This window comes from Pongo abelii, chromosome 1, assembly GCF_028885655.2.
Source record: "Pongo abelii isolate AG06213 chromosome 1, NHGRI_mPonAbe1-v2.0_pri, whole genome shotgun sequence".
Classification (NCBI taxonomy): Eukaryota; Metazoa; Chordata; class Mammalia; order Primates; family Hominidae; genus Pongo; species Pongo abelii.
In genome coordinates, this window is record NC_071985.2 from 190,680,218 (window position 1) to 190,701,676 (window position 21,459).

General features: G+C 45.1%; 2 protein-coding genes across 5 annotated transcripts in view; one reads left to right on the forward strand and one right to left on the reverse strand.

The window, feature by feature from the left end:
* The window catches only part of C1H1orf50 (chromosome 1 C1orf50 homolog), a 22,520-nt gene extending 7,381 nt beyond the window's left edge, over nt 1-15,139 (reverse strand). The window contains exons 1-5 of one of the 2 annotated variants that reach the window (XR_008515567.1): nt 14,792-15,139; nt 14,558-14,673; nt 8,538-8,624; nt 7,327-7,458; nt 6,718-6,988 (exon numbers count right to left, since the gene is read on the reverse strand). Coding sequence is in view for 1 of the 2 variants with exons in the window: in XM_002810957.5 (XP_002811003.1) it covers nt 6,803-6,988; nt 7,327-7,458; nt 8,538-8,624; nt 14,558-14,673; nt 14,792-14,870 (600 nt within the window). In the remaining variant the exon portion in view is untranslated. Of the gene's footprint in view, nt 1-5,287; nt 6,989-7,326; nt 7,459-8,537; nt 8,625-14,557; nt 14,674-14,791 lie in introns of those variants that run through there. The other variant, XM_002810957.5, reaches the window with a different exon arrangement.
* P3H1 (prolyl 3-hydroxylase 1) overlaps nt 15,036-21,459 on the forward strand; it is a 19,699-nt gene continuing 13,275 nt past the window's right edge. For 2 of the 3 annotated variants that reach the window (XM_063712933.1, XM_054536779.2), the window contains exons 1-2: nt 15,211-15,675; nt 19,733-19,885. In XM_063712933.1, the coding sequence (XP_063569003.1) occupies nt 15,211-15,675; nt 19,733-19,885 (618 nt within the window). Of the gene's footprint in view, nt 15,676-19,732; nt 19,886-21,459 lie in introns of all 3 variants that reach the window. The other variant, XM_024252333.3, reaches the window with a different exon arrangement.

The window sequence follows — 21,459 nt, forward strand, 5'->3', positions numbered from 1 at the left end:
GGGGTTTCACCATGGTGGCCAGGCTGGTCTTCAACTCCTGACCTCAAGTGATCTGCCTGTCTTGGCCTCCCAAAGTGCTGGGATTACAGGCATGAGCTACCATGCCTGGCCCACTTATTCATTATTAAGAGTATTTATCATGCGCCAGGCACTATTTTAGATGCTAGAGACAGCAGTAAACAAGACAAAGACAGTCTCTGTCCTCACAGAACTTATAATCACAGAACTTATAAACAGAAGCAAAACATAAATCATTTCTGGTTGTGCTAAGTGCTGTGGAAAACAAAGCAGAATCAGAACTTTAATGTGAGAAGGGCTGGTATTTCTGATAGGGTCATCGGGGAAGTGGTATTTCAGCAGGGACCTAAAGGATGAGAAGACACAAATCTGCAAAGATCTTGGAGGCAATGCTCCAAGCAGATGAGACAGCAAATGTAAATGAGCAGCAGTGAGCTTGGTGTGTGGGAAGAACAGCAAGGTCAGCAAAGCAGGAACATGCTGAGTCCTGAGAGTGGCAGATCACATAGAATCTAGGGAAGAAATGAGAAATTCTGGGATTTTTTTTTTAAACAGAGGTGTTGTGATCTGGCTTGTAGTTTGTTTGTTTGTTTTGAGATGGAGTCTCGCTCTGTCGCCCAGGCTGTAGTGGAGTGGCGTGATCTCCACTCACTGCAAGCTCCACCTCTCAGGTTCACACCATTCTCCTGCCTCAGCCTCCCAAGTAGCTGGGACTACAGGTGCCCGCCACCACACCCAGCTAATTTTTTGTATTTTTAATAGAGGCGGGGTTTCACCATGTTAGCCAGGATGGTCTCGATCTCCTGACCTCGTGATCCGCCCGCCTTGGCCTCCCAAAGTGCTGGGATTACAGGTGTGAGCCACCACGCCCAGCCTTGTAGTTTTAAAAGATGATGCTGACAGCCTCTGTGGAAGCAGGGAGGCAAGTTAGGAGATTACTGCATTGTCCAGGCTGGACGTGTTGGTGGCTTGGACTAAGGGGGAAAGGGGTGAGGAGAAGAGAAGCAGTCACATTTGGGATACATTTTGAAGGCAGAGCTGGAACTTGCTGACTGGTATGGGGAGAAGAAGAAAAATCAAGAATGACTTAGGTTCTTGGCTGCCACAATAGTGTGAGACAGGTGCTGATGGAAAGACAGAGGACTGGTGGTGAAACAGGTTTTGGGGATGAACTCAAGAGTTTAGATTTGGACACGTTAAATTTGTAATGACTACAAGTCAAGTAGAGATATCAAGTAAGGCTGTTTGACAAACAAGTGTGCATGAAACTTGGGGACTGATGAGGGCTGGAGATATGTATGCGAGTCAGCAGCGTATGGACAGCATTTGAAGCCTGGGGAATGGATTAGACCACTTAGTAGAGATAAAGAGGAGGGGGCCATAGACTTGGCCTCAGAAGATAGATGTCAGGAAGAGGAGGATCAGGACACAGAAAAGGTACAGTCAGTGAAGTAGAGAAAAGCAGGAGATGATAATATTACAAATCAAAATGAAGAAAAAAGCTTTCAAGTACAGACTGCTCCACTGAATCAAATGCTGTTTAAAGACTACAGAAATGAAATTTTTCCAGGCACGCTGTAGCTCCTTCCTCCCAAGCTCCAGCTCCTTAAAGGAACGAATGAACCCTATCTTCTGATGGGGGTTCTATATCCAGGCTTTAATGCCAGAGATATGGGCTCAATTGTTTATAAGTTGTATGACCTTAAATAAGTTACTTAACTTCTCTATACCTTGATATACATCCTCTACATACCTATCACTAAATGCTCAAGTGAACTACTCCTATAGTATCTCACATAAACATCTTATTCTGCTTGAGGCCAGGAATTTGGGACTAGCCTGGGCAACATGGTGAGTCCTCATCTCTACAAAAAAAATTTTTAATTAGCTGGTCATGTTGGTGCATACCTGTAGTCCTAGCTACTTGGGAAGCTAAGGCAGGAGGATCACTTGAGCCCAGGAGTTCAAGGCTGCAGTGAGCTATGATTGAGCCACTGCTCTCCAGCCTGAGTAACACAGTGAGACTGTCTCAAAACAAAACAAAACAGAACAAAAAAACTTACTTTATCACTTTTGTGATTTAACTTCTTTACAGCTCTATACTGAGATCCTTTATGACTGTCTTAATTGGCCCAAACAGGATTAAGGTTATGGTCAGACTCAAACAGGACTGTGTCTGAATCTGACCTCTACCACTTCCCATCTGTATAACCATGGGCCAGTTTCAGAATCTCTGAGACGTTCCTGCTCTGTAACATAAGAATACTATATACCTCATTGATGGTGGGTTATGTGAAGATTAAAAGAGATAATGGATACTTAGCAGAATAAAGGCTCACTAGACAGTAGTTATCATCTTTGTATCTGTAACACTAATACTCTTCATGTTTGTGGACTGATAACTTGAGAAAGTAAGATACAAGCCAGCTCTCCTTTCCTCCTTCCAGAGCACTAGGGTGGAGAAAGGGAGCTACAGTCAGCTGTTACTCACACCCAGTAACTTGGTAAGGGCCAACAAGGTGGATTATCAATATCACAGAGTATCATTGATTATTCTGGAAAATAACAGGGATGTCCTCCTCCTCCTGCAAATTTTGTTGAGGGGATCCCCACTATTCAATGCAGACACTCAACCCAGAAATTCAAGCATCATCTAAGAGTCTTTCCTCTAATCCCTCTGATATTTTATTAACAAGATGGCAATTGACTGTACTTTCAATGTGCCATGCTTCATGAAATGTAAGATGCTATCTGTTATGATTCTTTTTTTTTTTTTTTTTTTTGAGACGGAGTCTCGCTCTGTTGCCCAAGTTGGAGTGCAGTGGCGCAATCTCGGCTCACTGCAAGCTCTGCCTCCCAGGTTCACGCCATTCTCCTGCCTCAGCCTCCCGAGTAGCTGGGATTACAGGCACCTGCCACCACGCCCGGCTAATTTTTTGCATTTTTAGTAGAGACGGGGTTTCACTATGTTACCCAGAATGGTCTCCATCTCCTGACTTCGTGATCCACCCGCCTCAGCCGCCCAAAGTGCTGGGATTACAGGCGTGAGCCACTGCGCCTGGCTTATGATTCTTTTATGTAGCTCTAAGAAAGAAAAAAATGCCACTTAAACTGTGACATGCCGCTGACTTTTAGAAGTGTCCAAGTTTGACAGACACCAAAATGTGGGGGGGTAAAAGTACACCTTGTAATTGGTGAAATACAGGCCCTCTCATTCTACCACTGCTTAATTCAGACTCCCATCATCCCTTGCCTTGATTAGGGATGGAAGCTCCTGTCTTCCCTCTACCCAACCTCTGCTGCCAATATTACCAACCTCCCCAAATCCTTCCATTAGTTCTTCTCCCATAGTCCCCAGTCCATATTCTCCTGTTTAACTGGCTGCGATTCCCCAAATGTCGTATCAATTCTGGTCAATGTCCCTTCCATGTTATTTTTTGTCTGGAATGTTTTTTCCTCCCTGTCTTCATCTATCTCCTAGCTTTCAGACACAAGGATTTTCTAGCCAGGACATATCTCACTCCACCCCTCCTCATTGCCAGGACTGCTTTGGTTGATATGGCTTAAATGGATGTCACTTTCTTCATTCACAAATAAACTCCATCCAAAAATGAACCCTACCCCAACCCCCAAAAGACAAACTTCCTATGAAAGGGCAATTGGAGCCTCCAGAAAGTTCTAACTTGTATGGTTTTCAACACCAAGCAGGCATCAGCTCCTCCAAGGGTCTTCCCAAATTCTCCAAGCTCAATAAGGAACCCCTCCCCAGAGCTCCATAGTATTCCATGCGTACCTCTATCACACCCCTCCTTAGAGCATCTTGTAATTGTTAACTTGTTTCCTTCCCTACTATACTGTGAGCTCCCTGGAAATTTGTGATTTCTTATTCAGCTCTATTATTCACCAGAACGTGGAACCTAGAAGGCACTTAATACTAATGAAATTATCAGGTGAATAGATGGATGGGTACATGAAAAGTGATTACTGTATATAATCACTGGGTCCTAGTTTCCCATTCTGAGGTGCCCCAAATCACCTCACATTGCCACTAGCCCTTCCCAAGTGTGGTAACTGGCTTAACCAGGAAAGAACAATGACACCCCTTGGTGGTCAGTGCAGGGAGTACATCTTACTGAACAGAAGGCAGTTTCTCTCATTTCAATCACTGCTCTGCCACTCTTTAGGTGAGGAAATGTCAAGAGTGAGGGAGATTTGCATTTTCAAATGATCAAGCTGATGACTGCATGCAGAATGGATTGGAGAGAGGATAGAGGGGGAAGCAGGGATGCCAGCTGGGAGGCTGTCTTGTCAGAGTTGAGAGTCAAGTGCAGATCTGTGACTTTGACACCATCACACTTAACCACTTTGCAATACTGCCTTTTTTACCTAGAATTTTCCTTTCTTCTTCTCAACTGAGCACTGTGGCAGATAGATTCTAGGATCTGTTCAATGATTCAATGATGTCTGCCTTCTGGTATACATGCCTTTGTATAACCCCCTCCCTTGAATATGGGCTGGCCTAGTGACTTGCTTCCAACCAACAGATTATGGCAAAGGTGATGAAATGTCACTTCTGTGATCAGACTACATGAGACTGTAACTTCCATCTGGCTAGCAGACTCTAATCCTTGTTTACTTTGCTTAAGAAAGCTGCCATGTTATAGAGGCTCGTGTGGCAAGGAAGTGAGGGCAACCTCCAGCCAACAGTCAGCTAGTGGAACCCCTGAAGCCAGCAACCCTTGCGGAATTGAAATTCTGCCAACAGGCCAGGTATGGTGGCTCAAACGCCAGCACTTTGGGAGGCTGAGGCAGGTGGATCATGAGGTCAAGAGATAGAGATCCTCCTGGCCAACATGGTGAAACCCTGTCTCTACTAAAAATAAAAAAATTAGCTGGGCATGGTGGCGTGTGCCTGTAATCTCAGCTACTCAGGAGGCTGAAGCAGGAGAATCGCTTGAACCAGGAGGTGGAGGTTGCGGTAAGCTGAGATTGAGCCACTGCACTCAGGCCTCCAAGGGCAACAGAGCGAGACTCTGTCTCAAAAAAAAAGAAAGAAAGAAAGGAAAGAAAAGAAATTCTGCTAACAATATAAGTGAGCTTGGAAGCAGATCCTTCCCCAGTCAGGCCTTCAGATGAGAACAGCCCTGACCAATAACTTGATTTCAGCCTTACGGGGTTTCAGAGAAACCGTGAAGCAGAGGACCCAATGAAATGGTGCCTGAACTCCTAAACTGTAAGCTCTGAAATAAACAGGTGTTGCTTTAAACCATTAAGTTTGTAGTAATTTGTTTATTTGTAACTAATAAAGCACCTATTCAAAATGTGTCATCATCATGCAGGTCAGAACCTTCTGAAAACCTGGGAAACTTTCTGTAGTCAGAATCCACTACTGTACCACTAATGTCTCTTCCATCCGGCTCTGCAGCACCCCAGCAAAAGACCTCTGCAGCTGAGTCCAAAGAGCATTCCCATGTGAACTGAGTGACCAAGTATCATCTGAGTGAGCTTGTTAGATTCTAGCCCCATCCTGTGCTAGGCCTTAGGTGGACCATTTACAGCTCACAAGAAATACAGTTTATGAGGAAAGACCATGAATTTTGGGGGCGGGGGGGGCGGGGGGGGCGGCGGGGGAGGGTATTACCAAGCAGATCAGCATCAGGAACATCCATTCACAGAGAGAAATTTGGCCAATTGTCAGTTCAAGTACACATCTCTCCCTCCTTTTACAGCATATTGCAATAGATTATAGCCATGCTAAATAATCCATAAACTTAGCTAATTCCACCAAACAGATAGGAAAGAAGGTAGAGTCCTACAAGAGCCTAGTCAGAATAAGAACTACAGTAATTTTGCCAAAACCCTGTTAAGTTCTTGAATAATTCTGGTCAAAATGAATTTCAATCTGAGTTAACTCACAGTCAACAATTTGGCTGTTTTTCTTGTTTCTCACTCTACTGCCTTACTCTCTTCCACAGTGTTAAGTAGCTATTTAGATGGGTTTGTTCTGCTGCAGGTGACTGAGCCTGGGATCTCCTCCTTGGGAGACTACACAGTGGATTCTATAATGATTAGTGGCAGCATCCAATGTCTCTTCCAAGTCTGAAATTTGTGAGTTTCAAAGTTGACTCTCCCCAAACCTGGCCTTTGCTGCCTCAGATTCTCAGTTACTCTAGCAAGGCAGAGAGAGCAAAAGGGGCAAGACAAACCTCATCAACAGCACAGAAATCCCAGAATCACACACTCTCTGGTCCAGCCAAGCCAAGGGTTTTGTTGTTGTTGTTGTTGTGGTTTTTTAAATCACCCTCCATTACTCAACATTCTCGTTCCCAGATGAATTTTAAACTGGAGTTGCACCAACTGTGAGACAGCCTCAACCCCAATGTTAAATACTACCAGTTATATATATATTTAAAAAAAAAAGACTGAAAACAGTTCTCTCTAGAGAACAATCCACCAACCTTTTTCTGGGAAGAAGGTCTTCTCTAACACTTTAACTTAAGGGAAGAAGTGATGGAGAGGAAGAAGGAAAGTACATTGGCCAACACTCTGAAACTGACTGACTTGGGTATCTGTGTCCAAAGAGGATCCCAAAAGACAGTGACTCTGTCTCAATGATTATTCCCATCCCAATTAAAAGTCATAATGACAGCATTTACATTCACACAGGGTCTCTTTCCAAGAAGTTTGTGATTCACCTACATGTCCTCAATTCTCAAGGCAACAATGGGGGCAACAAGGAGGTTGACAGCCAGGTCCTGTGAGAGCTGTTTGTCAGAGCCCACTCTCAGTGAGTCAGTCCCTGGAAGTTGGGTTCAGTGCATGGAGGCAGGGCCACTGACTGGCTTAGCAACGTGTCCATCATGCCGATTTTAGCATCTTGCTTCTCAATGTCCTCATACGGAGTCCAGGACAAGTCATGTTGTAGTTTGTAGGCACCAAGGAAGTCATGTGGACAACTTGTCCCCCATTCCTAGAGAAGGCAAAGGAGGCAGTTCCCATCAGGGAGGGCTGTAAACAAACTGAGCTCATTTCCTAATCATGCCACAATCTTTTTTGGCTTTTCACTTCATACTAGTCAGAACAACCTTTGGAAAGCAGTTACCTTACACATCAGGTCCCTCCCTTAATCAAGAAAATGAGTGAAATAATTTAAGCACAGGTATATTTTTTAGAGTCATGTCTGGGCTCACATCACCTCCAATTTTCTAAGAAACCATATACCAATCCACATGTCTACATTTTCACACATATACCAAGAATTTCTCAGAGGCTGGAGTAGATTTTTGGGCAAACAATGTATGTTCTTACCTTTGGAGAAATGATGGAAAAATACTGCTGACCACTCTCCCGTTTATAGAGGTAGTAAATGTTGCCAGGTTTTTTCACTATATTACAAGCTACATGGTGCAGGTTGGCATCTCTGTGAGCATCTTCCAGTACCTATGAATCACAGATATGTAACAAATTAGATATTGGAGATAACAGGCACCCACATTTGGTGATCATCCCAATTAAAATTTGGAAACCATTCAGTGCTTAGGATCTTGCTCCCCCATAGCAATGAATCACTTCTGAGATCCATATTATTCTGAAGAAACAAAAATTAGACTATGCTGCTATGCTGTAAAAATGCCTTTAGAAAAATTATATTTCAAGCCAGGCACAGTGATTCATGCCTGTAATCCTAGCACTTTGGAACGCCATGGCAGGCGGATCACTTGAGTTCAGGAGACCAGCTTGGGCAACATGGCAAAACCCTGTCTCTACTAAAAATACAAAAAATTAGCCAGGTGTGGTGGCATATGCCTGTACTCCCAACTACTTGGGAGGCTGAGGCTAGAGGATCACTTGAGCCCAGGGGGCAGAGGTTGCAGTGAGCCGAGACTACACCACTGCAGTCCAGCCTGGGTGATACAGTGATACCCTATCTCAAAAAAAAGTTATTTCAAAATGTTGAGCATTAATGACCCTGGGTAACTTTTAGGTTTCTTTCCTATTTTTCTGTGCTAAGTACATTTCTTTTATAAATGAAAACATATTCCCCTGTTAAAATGCTTTACCTCATGAAACCTTTTCCTGGAAAAAACAAAACAAGGGAGGCTGAGGCAGGCAGATCACCTGAGGTCAGGAGTTCAAGACAGGCCTGGCTAACATGGCGAAACCCCATCTCTACTAAAAATACAAAAGTTAGCAGGGTGTGGTGGCAGGCACCTGTAATCCCAGCTACCTGAGAGGCTGAGACAGGAGAATCGCTTGAACCCGGGAGGCGGAAGCTGCAGTGAGCTGAGACCATGCCACTGTATTCCAGCCTGGGCAACAAGAGCAAAACTCTGTCTCAAAAACAAACAAACAAAAACTTATACTTAACCTCTTAAGCTTATTCCTTCTATTTTACTCAACACCTCTACATTTCTAGGAGGTATTAAAGACATAAAAAGTCATAATGATTATAAACAAGTTCAGCCAATCCTGAGAACTAAATAAAGAAAATGAAAGCCTGTCTAACAGTCATTCCTTACCTTCTTGGCTTGTTCTTGCAAATGTTGGATTTGCTCAGCTATGACTGTCAGCTTGTTGGTGGCATTTGCTCGGATGAATTCATCGGCCTACAGGTGAGAAAAAACTAAACTGTGGGTTGAAAGAGGAAAAGACTTCTATGATGTTCTTATCTTGATCCCAGGGTTATGTTAATATTTTGCTTCTGCCTAAAATATTTTTCCCATTCTCGCCACTGCCCCATAGCCTCCCACTCATCCGAGGCCCCACTCAGATAGCACTGTCATGAGAAGGCCACCCTGACATGACTCCACACCACAGAGTTAAGTGCTGTCTTCTATTTCCCATAGCTTTCCACCCCTTCACTATGAACTGCAGTTACACTGAACTTCTTTGGTTCTCCAACATGCCTTCTCTCTTTCTCTCTCTCTCTCCTGCTACCAAATATACTGAATATATCCTCTCCTCCAACCAATCCATTTTTCCTCCTGCTATCTTTACCTAACAAACACCACACATTTCTCAGGTCTCCATTTTCTCATGTTTAAACACTTGTGAAATCAGGGATGGATTTTAAATAATTAAAAGACACTTGTGATCTGGCCCTTATCATCTGCTAAGGTAGAAATCTAGATACACATAGAAAGTATTCGGGTTTTTCTGTGTGACCCCCACACCCCCAGAACTGAGAAAGTATGCGTTAATCTGACCATTTCCTCAGTTATTTACATCACAACCGCTTAAATTTTAATTTATATGTGCATTTCTAATTATTACTTAAAACGTATTTTAAAAGACTGCATTATGATGTGGACCTGAAACAGAGTTATAATGTACACACAAGACTGCCTGTCATGTGCAACTGAAGGCAATGGAAATTTTTTTTTTTTTTCAGACAGTTTTCGTTCTTATTGTCCAGGCTGGAGTGCAATGGCACAATCTCGGCTCACTGCAACTTCTGCCTCCTGGAGTCAAGTAATTCTCTAACCTCAGCCTCCCGAGTAGCTGGGATTACAGGTGCCCACCACCATGCCCAGCTAATTTTTGTATTTTTAGTAGAGGCAGGGTTTCACCATGTTGTCCAGGCTGGTCTCGAACTTCTGACCTCAGGTGATCCGCCCACCTCGGCCTCCCAAAGGTCTAAGATGACAGGCGTGAGCCACTGAGCCCAGCCAGGACATTTCTTAAAATAAATTCTCAAAGCTAGGAGAGACTAATGTGACAAATTCATGTGCTGGGAAGGATTACCACTCAGGCAATAGAAATCTGTCAAAAACTTCCACCTTACTTTTAAGAAAAGCTGATTATACACAATTAAGGTAAAGAAATGAGGAGATTAAACTAGAACTTGAACTAAGAAATATTAAAGAGAATTTGCTGGTTAGTTGAGGAGTCTTAAGGCAAAGTTCAGGTATAAACCAGTGTTATGAGTGAACAGAAACCACACAAGTAAACTGAGTCATTTATCTGTCCCACAGATGGATATTAGGCAGCTACTGTGTGTCAGACACCACACTAGGCACTGGGTGTACTGGCAAACAGGAAAGAGAAGTCCCTGCTTTTGCCAAGATGGCAAGTCAAGTCTAATACCGTTCAACAGAAATATGAGGCAAGTTGCATATAAAATTTTAAATTTTCTAGTAGCCACGTTGATAGTAAATTAATTCTAACAATACTTTTTTTGTTGTTTTTTTTTTTTGAGGCAGAGTCTCACTCTGTCACAGAGGCTGGAGTGCAGTGGTGCAGTGGCTCACTGCAACCTCCAACTCCCGGGTTCAAGTGAATCTTGCACCTCAGCCTCCTGAGTAGCTGGGACCACAGGCATGCATCACCATGCCCTGCTAATTTTTTTATTTTTAGTAGAGATGGGGTTTTGCCATGTTTGCCAGGCTGGCCTCGAACTCCTGGCCTCAAGTAATATGCCTGCCTCAGCCTCCCAAAGTGCTGGGATTACAGGCATGAGCCACCGTGCTCAGCTAATACATTTTACTTAACCTAATATATCAAAAACATTTTCATTTTAACATGTAATCACTATTTGTAAGTTGTTCATGAAATATTTTGCATTTTTTGTTTGTTTTTCTTTTTTTGGTCCTTCTCAGTCTAATCCATATTTCGCATTTGATATTAAGCCTTCAAAATATAGTGTTTATTTTGTACTCACAGCACATCTCAATTTGGATGCTAAATTTTCATCAGAAATACTTCATCTGTATTTAAACTTAATAAAATTTATATGTGAAAAAGTTGATTCACATACTCAAATTGTTCCAATATACTTGAGTTCCAATAATTGAAGTAATTATCAGGTTTTTAAAATTCAAATTAATTAAAATCAAATAAAATACAAAATTCGGTTCCTCAGCCACACTAACAACGTAACACAAGTGTTTAACAGACATAATGTTGCTAGTGGCTACCTAAAGCACAGCTCCAGTGAGTAATAGATACCAAAAAGTAAAGATGATTAAAGCTAATATTATATGTACTCATAACAATGCACTATTATGAAGGAAATAACCACAATTATATCATAGAAGCAGGTTAAAGATAACAAATGAGTTAAGTAAAAAAGCTACTTCATTTTTATGAAGTTTAATAATAGGGAGTGGTGGGGAATTGGAAAGTATATGTAGCCTAGAGGTATTTGAATTCAATTTAATAATACTGTCATTTGGATGGGGTAGGGTACGGTCTTCTTCAGACAAGAAGGCCTCACTAAGGATATAACATTTGACTTGGGTCTAAATGAAAGGAGAGGACCGACCATGCAAAAAGCTGGAAAAAAAAGTTTGCAGGCATTTGAGGCCAGTGCAGCTGAAGAGTAGTTAGTGATGGGCAATGTGTAGAACAGGGTTTAAAAAGAGAGCAGAGACCAGATTGTGCAGTCTTGTAGCCCATGGTAAAAGAATTTGCATTTTGTTCCAAGAATGAAAGCCCAGGCGTGGTGGCTCACACCTGTAATCCCAGCACTTTGGGAGGCCGTGGCGGGTGGATCACCTGAGGTCAGGAGTTTGAGACCAGCCTGACCAACATGGAGAAACCCTGCCTCTACTAAAAATACAAAATTAGCCAGGCATGGTGGCACATGTCTATAATCCCAGCTACTCGGGAGGCTGAGGCAGGAGAATTGCTTGAACTCTGTAGGCGAAGGTTGCAGTAAGCCAAGATGGCGCCATTGCACTCCAGCCTGGGCAACAAGAGCGAAACTCCATCTCAAAAAAAAAAAGAAAGAAAGAAAGGAGGAGCCATATATGGCCAAGGAGAGAGTACGTATTTCTAGAGCTAAGGCAGTTCCAGGTTAGGGGTGGCCTTATAATAACCCTCCCTTTTCTTAAGGTGTTAGCAGTAAATCTCATAAACAAAATTTGAATTTATATTTTGAAGAGTTAATACAAAATGCAAAATATGGATTAGGCTGAGGTCCAAAAAAAGGAAAAAAGAAACAAAAAACACACAAAAAATGCAAAATATTTCACAAACAACTTAAAAACAAAAGAGCCTCATAAAAAAGAAAGGAAGGGAAGAGTACCTACAACTACTAAGCACTAACCCTGGCCTCAACTACTCTGAGGCCCTTTACATTCATCTCATTTACTTCTCACAACACCTTTATGAAGCTGGAGATGATAACCTTACTTCCTCATTTTAGCCATTAAGACTCACAGACATGAAGCAACCTGTCCAAGGTTTCACAGATAATAAACAGCAAAGGATCTGAACACACGTCAGATTCCAAAATTCATGCCTTAATACCAGGCCTCCTGAGCTTTCTGAACACACACCAATACCTGGGTCAGTCCTGCTAAAAAAGTACTTTTTTTTTTTTTTTTGAGACGGAGTCTCACTCTGTCACCCACGCTGGAGTGAAGTGGCACAATCTCCACTCACTGCAACATCTGCCTCCCAGGTTCAAGTGATTCTCCTGCCTCAGCCTCATGAGTAGCTGGAATTACAGGCGTCTGCCACCATGCCCGGCTAATTTTTTGTATTTTTAGTAGAGACAGGGTTTCACTATGTTGGCCAGGCTGGTCTTGAATTCCTGATCTCGTGATCCGCCTGCCTTGGCCTCCCAAAGTGCTCAGATTACAAGCGTGAGTCACTGCACCCAGCCCACCCTCCTTTTTTTTTTTTTAAGACTTGCTCTGTCACCCAGGCTGGAGTGCAGTGGTGTGATCTCAGCTCACTGCAACCTCTGCCTCCCAGGTTCAAGCAATTCTCCCGCCTCAGCCTCTGGAGTAGCTTCGGACTACGGGCACACACCGCCATGCCCGGCTAATTTTCGTATTTTAGTAGAGACAGGGTTTCGCCATGTTGCCCAGGCTGGTCTCCAACTCCTGAGCTCAGGCAATCCTCCTGCCTTAGCCTCCCAAAGTGCTAAGATTACAGGCGTGAACCACCACACCCAGCCTCTTTTTTTTTTTTTTTTTTTTTAAGAGTCTCACTCTGTCACCAATCCTGGAGTGCAGTGGTGCAATCTCGGCTCACTGCAACCTCTGTCTCCTGGGCTCAAGCAATTCTCGTGCCTCAGCCTCCCGAATAGCTGAGACTACAGGCATGAGCCACCACACCTTTTAGTAGAGACGAGGTTTCACCATGTTGGCCAGACTGGTCTCGAACTCCTGACTTCAAATGATCCACCCACCTTGGCCTCCCAAAGTGATGGGATTACAAGTGTGAGCCACGGCACCTGGCCAAAAAGTACATTTTAGATAGTAAATATGTTTGATTCAATTTGTTTGTCTCTAAAGTTTTTTTTTCTTCAGCTTCTCAAATACAGATTGTATTGGGGAAACAGAGGCAGCATAATAATGCATCCTCTGTATTTCACAAGATTATAGGATGAAAGACAAAAACTGTGTTCTTTCTTCCATCTGTTCAGGCCATTGTAACAAACATGATAGTCATTCAATAGCACATGAATATGTTGTGTGCACAAGATTCTGTCCCTACCAACCTCCCTCCCAATAAGAGTAATCTGATTAACTAGATGCATATTCTCTTAATCCATAAAAGTTGCACTTTGCTCCCCAGCTCTTCAAAAAGAAGCAAGCCAAGTTTTGAATTAAAGGAGCTTTCCTGCGTATCTGAATTTTTCTTAATTTAAAAAAAAAAAAAGGATTCGAAGGATTTCTAGGATCATTGAAAAAAAAAGAGATGTGAGGGAATTTGAGCACATTAAATAATTTTAAGCAAAGCAAAGACTTTGGAACATAATCAAGGCCAAATCTGATAGTGTATACAGGGATAAGGGGCCATCATAATTTTTAAAACAGCAGGACCCTCCATCTGTGCACACTGAAGAGGGTGTACAACTGGAAGTCTTGATAAGAGATAAGAAGGAATCTGGTTTTTCATTGAATAATGACAAAACTTTAGATCTTGGAGCTCTCCTACTTCAAACCTTTCACTTCATAGATAAAATAGTTAAGGTCCAGAGAGAAGTAATCTGCCTTAAGTCGCACGGCAAGTTAGTATCAAAAGTGGGATTAATACTCATGTGTCCAAACTTCCAGTGTTTTTTCCATTATTTCACATTTCCTCCTTATTTGACTTATTTTGGCCATCCATATATAAACACTGGGCTTGGGAATACTGTGTTTAATGAGGACTAAACTTGGAGTCCTTGCCCTGCTAGAAGATGTTTAAACTCTCAGGTAACAAAGATCTTATGCGAAGCAGCTTAAAATAAGCGGACCTTGAAACTTCCCGAAGAACTTTTCTTTGTGTCAAATGGGAAGAATAACTCTGTACTGCCTACCTCACAAGGCTGTCCTAAAGTGCAAATGAAATAATGAACACTAAAGTGTTGTGTAAACCTTCCCACGAAGGAAGATTATGGGCACTCAAGTTGCAGTTGGTCCCAGAAGGTCATTCGAATCAGGCCACCGACTCACAATGACAGTCGGCTTTACTCGTCTGTAAAATGGAGACAAGAGCAAATGCCACCCCCACCATAGGTGGTAGTGAAGTCTGAGCCGAAAGACGCAGAGCACAACGTGAACGAAGATGGTTATTCGCTGCCCCGGCCGCGCCTCCTCACCTTCTGCACCTGCTCTGCGAGCGCCACGAGGTCTAAGGGGTCCCCGGCCCGGTGGGTGTGGTAGGGGCTCACCAGGGCCAGGCCGCCGGGAGTCGGGGTGAGCTCCACCAAGGCTCCTGCGACACACACCCAGGAACACAAGCCGTGAGCTCCCGCCGTCGGCCTCCCGCGGAGCCCCGAGACCGGCTGCCTCGCGGGGGCTGACTTCCCCCTGCTGACTCCCGCCCCGCATACCTCCCTGGCCTGCAGCTGGCGGAGCTCCTTGCCTTTCAAGGACCCCCTCGGTCCGCCCCGGCGCGGCGGCGTCCTCCATGACAGCGCCTTATCCTCCCCACTCCCTGGGCTGGGCGAGTCGGAAGAGCCTGCGCATAAAGGCGCGTGGGCGGAGCTTCCGTCTTTCTTGTCTACTGGGCGACAGTTCGACTGAGCAAGGCCTGAGCTCGGAGGCGGGGCTCCGACTGACGCGCCGGGATTCGCTGAGGGCCAGCGGGGGGATCCGGGTTGACTGAAAGGAAAAGAGGCGGTGCAAGCCTCGTGGGCATGCGCCGCCCGGCTTGGGAGGTGGGGCTTTGCCCGGGGGCGGGCCTTCGCCGGGGGTGGGACTCCGGCCTCCGTGGCGGGTGGCTGGCGGTCCCGTTAGGTCTGGGGGAGCGATGGCGGCACGCGTGTTGAAGCTGCTGACCACACTGCTGGCTCTCGTGGCCGCTGCCTCCCAAGCCGAGGTCGAGTCCGAGGCAGGATGGGGCATGGTGACGCCTGATCTGCTCTTCGCCGAGGGGACCGCAGCCTACGCGCGCGGGGACTGGCCCGGGGTGGTCCTGAGCATGGAACGGGCGCTGCGCTCCCGGGCAGCCCTCCGCGCCCTTCGCCTGCGCTGCCGCACCCAGTGTGCCGCCGACTTGCCGTGGGAGCTGGACCCCGACTGGTCCCCCAGCCCGGCCCAGGCCTCGGGCGCCGCCGCCCTGCGCGACCTGAGCTTCTTCGGGGGCCTCCTGCGCCGTGCCGCCTGCCTGCGCCGCTGCCTCGGGCCGCCCGCCGCCCACTCGCTTAGCGAAGAGATGGAGCTGGAGTTCCGCAAGCGGAGCCCCTACAATTACCTGCAGGTCGCCTACTTCAAGGTGCAGACCTTCCCGGAGCCAGGCGGCCGGGGTCCTTCTGGGGAGAGGAGTGTTGCAGGGGACCTGGGGAGCTTGGGGGATCGGGGAAGTGTCTGCAGGGAGGGGAAAGTGGCCTCCTGGCTGGGGAGCTCTCCTCGGAGCTGGGGAGAGCTGCTCCCTGGCAGGAGACCTTCCTCGCCCAGTTGGCATGGGCAGATGCTAACCCCAAAGGTCCAGCCTGGGGTTAGGGCACAGGCCAAGCAAAACTCATGGTCATTTTGTTCCCTGGGAAATCTCCTGGAAGGAATTAAAGCGGCAGTTTGGGTCTCCCATCCTGATGTCATTGTAAGTGTCCGAGTGAGAAGCTAGTAGCGGTCTACAGTATCTCCCTTCCGGTTGGTTTTCCAGTGGTGCTTTTCCTGCTGTTTAATTCAGCAGCTCTCTTTCAGGATGTGAGGTTGCCACGTCGCCAGCAGGGGCTGCCTGGCCCTTTCTGTGTGTGTGTGGGGGGGGGGACCCTCTGGCTAGTCTGCCAGGTTTACAAAGAAAATGAGTATTTTTAGGAATGCCAGAGTGCCATGTGTCCAAGTGTACACTTGGGCTTGGAGCGTTCCAGGCTTGTTTGGTGGTGGTGATGGTGACGATGATGATGATGATGATGATGATAGCCAGCACATACTTCCAGGCACTATTTTAAGCAGTTTGCATTTATTAACGCATTTGCCCTAATCTTCACAATATCTTGTCAGGTAGATGCTGTTGTTAGTCCCACTGTATTGGGGGTGGGGGGAGAAAGAGTTGTGCATTGTATCTGTTGTATCTGTAGTTTAAAAGACCTTCGATTCGACCTAAAGAAAGACTTAGAGACTCTTGGGGACCTCAGATTTCCACCCCTGCACAGCATTCTGCCTACACAGTTCCCCTCATTTTTCCTAGTTACTCGGAAGAGCGCTGGACTTGAAATCAAAATAATTGCGTTATGCCTTTGGTTATGTCGCTTCATCATAGCACTTTCTAAAACTATTTGACAAACATGTATTGCATACCTACTGCATTCCAGTTCTTGTACAAGTAATTAAATACTCGACTAACGTCTTTGCTTTGTCTTGCTTTGCTGTTAAGAGTTACTGTAGTAAGGGCTACTGCAAGGGCATATACTTAGGGCTGTGGGAGCACAAAGGAGGGAGACTCTAGCTTTATCTCAGAGAAATTAGACTTCAAAGAAGAGGTAATATTGAAGCCTGTCCTAAGTATTGCCAGGGGGAGAGGAAAGAAGGCTCCTCCAGATAGAGAGAAAAGTAGAACCAAAGCATGATGTATTCAGGAAAAAAAATGAACTGTTGTGATTGCAATGTCGAGATGTGTGTGGGGAGTAGTAGGAGAGGAGGCTAGAAAGGTCAGTGAGGCCAGATTTGGAAGAGAATTCTGCGGACTGCAGGGAGCCATCCTCAGATTTGGGTTTTAAAATGCTTATTCTGAAAGCCATGGTGAATGAGCCTTGGAAGAAGGAGAAGGTGGTGGCACATGATTAGGAGACAGGCATTTGTCCACAAGAGAGGAGGTTAAGTACCTCAGTGCTTAGGGAGTAAAGAAGGCTGGGGATGGAGAGAGGAGTGAGGACATGAGGGAGAACAGAGAAAGGCAGGAGCAGCGCTGAAAGACACAAGAGATAGAGTAATTCCATAAAAGGGACAGACCTGAGAAAATTTCTAATTTTACAGTTAAAGAAACTGAGGTACAGAGATGGGGAGTTATTTACCTTGGGTCACCTAACCAGGGCTGACTCCTTTAGTGTGCCTTTACTAGTACCATTGATAAGAAAATAAGTTTTCTTAGCATATTAATCATACCACCTAAAATTTATTGAGCACTTAATCTGTGCCCAGCACCATGTATTACAGGCTGCATATTATCTCGTTGAACTCTCAACAATGCTAGGAGATAGCTAGAGAATGCTGTCTCCAGATGATAGATTAGGGAAACTGAGTTTAGAAAGTAAACTTTAAGTATCTTGTCTACTGCCCAGCCAGTCAGTGAGTCATTAAGCCCAGATGTGCTGCTGGCCGGTCTCTTTTCTTTCTTTCTTTCTTTCTTTTCTTTCTTTTCTTTTTTTTTTTTTTCGAGATGGAGTCTCGCTGTTGCCAGGCTGGAGTGCAGTGGCGACCTCGGCTTACTGCAACCTCTGACTTCTGGTTTTCTGGTTCAAGTGATTCTCCTACCTTAGCCTCCCGAGTAGCTGGGATTACAGGCACGTGCCATCACACCCAGCTAATTTTTGTATTTTTAGTAGAGACGGGGTTTCACCATATTGGCCATGATGGTCTCGATCTCCTGACCTTGTGATCTACCTGCCTCAGCCTCCCAAAGTGCTGGGATTACAGGCGTGAGCCACCGCACCCGGCCCTCTTTTCTTTTTTTTTGAGACAGAGTTTCACTCTTGTTGCCCAAGCTAGAGTGTAATAGTGCGATCTCGGCTCACTGCAACCTCCGCCTCCTGGGTTCAAGCGATTCTCCTGCCTCAGCCTCCTGAGTAGCTGGGATTACAGGCACCCGCCACCACGCCCAGCTATTTTTTGTATTTTTGGTAGAGACGGGGTTTCACCATGTTGGTCAGGCTGATCTCAAACTCCTGACCTCATGATCTGCCCGCCTCAGCCTCCCAAAGTGCTGGGATTACAGGTGTGAGCCCCCGTGCCTGGCCACGGCTGGTCTCTTTGATACCAGTGTCCACATAGTTAATTACTAGATCATCAGTGATTTATTTGTTTGGATTCTATATATGAAACCTGTGTTACTTTGACATGCTGGAGTCCATTGCTGTGGGCATTGTTGTGGTCTGTAGCCTATTTCTCCCCCTTGCATTTCTTTTTTTTTTTTTTTTGAGACAGAGTCTCGCTCTGTCACCCAGGCTGGAGTATAGTGCTGTGATCTCGGCTCTCTGTAACCTCCGCCTCCCGGATTCAAGCGATTCTCCTGCCTCAGCCTCCCAGGAAGCTGGGATTACGGGTGTGCACCACAACGCCCAGCTAATTTTTGTATTTTTAGTAGAGACGGGGTTTCACCATGTTGGCCAGGCTGGTCTCAAACTCCTGACCTCAAGAGATCTGCCCCCTTCGGCCTCCCAAACTGCTGGGATTACAGGCATGAGCTACGGCCCCCAACCACCCCCTCAGATTTCTTAGAGCTATTTGTTTGAACCTCATGAGCCCTGAGCTTTGAGTCAGAAAATACTATGTCTGGACTTAGTAAAGGACCTTAGAATTTTTAGCTATCCACCTTTTCCCTAAATGTCTCAAAAATTCATTTTATTTTATGCAAAAAAAAAATTTTTTTCTAGGAAAATTCTTAGGCATAGTCTGTTAGCTGCTCTTTTTTCTCTACCCCTAAATCCTTGAAGCCACAGAATTTCTTCAGCTCAGGCATTACATTTGATTCATGAAATATATATATATGTATTCTTTTTTTTTTTGAGTCAGGGTCCTGCTCTGTCACCCAAGCTGGAGTGCTGTGGCACCATCTTGGCTCACTGCAACCTCTGCCTCCCAGGCCCAAGCGTCCTCCCACCTCAGCCTGCAGAGTAGCTGGGACTACAGGCATACAGTACCATGTAATTTTTATATTTTTTTTAAAGACAGGGTTTCACCATGTTGCCCAGACTGGTGTTGAACTCCTGAGCTCAAGTGATCCACCTGCCTCGGCCTCTAAAAATGCTGGGATTATAGACCTGAGCCACGGCGCCCGGCATGAAAACATATTATGTGGGCAGTCAGTCTTTCACAGCACTCCCCATACAATATGACCTTTGTTTTAAAATAGAACATTGCTACTTCCTATAATCTGGGGAACCCCTAAATCTGACTTGGGAAAGAGCTACAAATCTGCCCAGGGCACTGTGCTCCTAATCTGTCGTGGGTAGTTCCTGCAATAGGTGTGCTTCCTGGGGCTGGCAGGGGCTGGGCATGCTGAGTGGAGGGCTCAGGGAGGCAGGGATTTCCTGTTTATGTGGACTGGTCATGTGGACACAAATGTTCAGAGTTTGGATGTGAGCATTACCTACCTTCTCTTGCTTCATTCTTAGATCAACAAGTTGGAGAAAGCTGTCGCCGCAGCACACACCTTCTTCGTGGGCAATCCTGAGCACATGGAAATGCGGCAGAACCTAGACTATTACCAAACCATGTCTGGAGTGAAGGAGGCCGACTTCAAGGATCTTGAGACTCAACCCCATATGGTGAAAAAACTTTATCCCTTTCTTTCTCTCTTTCTCTTTAAATTTATTTTAGAGACAGAGTCTTGCTCTGTCACCCAGGCTGGAGTGCAGTGGCTTGATCATAGCTCACTGTAACCTCAAATTCCTGGACTCAAGAGACCCTCTAGTCTCGGCCTCCAGAGTAGTTGGGACTACAGGCATGCATTTTTTTGTTTTTTTTAAATGACATTACTAAGGTTGTTTTCTAATTACATTACAGAAGTAATAAATGTTCATTGTATAACATTGTAGAAATGTAGGTAAGTATAAAACAAAAAGTAATTTGTAATACCGCCACCTTAAGAAAACTAGTTTATATTTTGCCCTATTTGTTAAGTCTTCCGTATATAATTTTTTTCATCTAATTTGGTGTTATATTGTTTATGCATTTTTTATCATCTTTTTAATTTTTTTTGAGGCAGGATCTCACTTTGTTGTCCAGGCTACAGTGCAATGGTGTGATCATGGCTCACTGCAGCCTTGACCTCCTGGGCTCAAGTGATCCTCCTGCCTCAGCCCCACAAATAGCTGGGACTAGAGGCGTGCACTACCACACCCAGCTATTGTTTTTAGTTTTTGTAGAGACAGGGTCTCACTGTGTCGCCCAGGCTGATTTCAAACTCCTGGCCTCGAGCGATCCTACTGCCTTGGCCTCCCAAAGTGCTGGGATTACAGGTGTGAGCCACCATGGCCAGCCCCATCATCATTTTTTAACTAACATTATTATCGTGAGTCTTTTCTCATGTCTTCAGTTTTATTTGAAAACATAATTGTTTATGGCTTCAAGATAGTCCATCTTATGCAGAGACTATATTAATTCACTAGTCACATTTTTTTGGTCATGTATGTTTTTGATTTTCACTACAATAAATGTTACAGTATCCCTCAATGTTCTTATTCTATTTGTTTAGCAGGAAAAGTCTGTTCCAAAGGAGAGACTGTCTGTGATGATATAGCATTTTATAGAGCACTTACGGTTCCTTACATTTTAATTATGAAACAGGAATGTTAGAAACAATATAAGAACGACTTTTAGGCCAGGCGCAGTGGCTAACACCTGTAATCCCAGCACTTTGGGAGGCCAAGGTGGGTGGATCACTTGAGGTCAGGAGTTTGAGACCAGCCTGGCCAATATGGTGAAACCCCATCTCTACTAAAAATACAAAAATTAGCCAGGCATGGTGGCAGACACCTGTAATCCCAGCTGCTTGACGCGGAGGCAGGAGAATAGCTTGAACCCGGAAGGCGGAGGTTGCAGTGAGCCAAGATTGTACCACTGCACTCCAGCCTGGGTGACAGAGCAAGAGTCAAAAAAAAAAAAAAAATGACTTTTAAAAGTAAGTTGTGGCCAGGTGCAGTGGGTCACACCTGTCATCCCAGCACTTTGGAAGGCCAAGGCGGGCGGATCACAAGGTCAGGAGATCGAGACCATCCTGCCCAACATGGTGAATCCCTGTCTCTACTAAAAATACAAAAATCAGCTGAGCGTGATGGTGTGTGCCTGTATTCCCAGCTACTCAGGAGCCTGAGGCAGGAGAATCACTTGAACCCGGGAG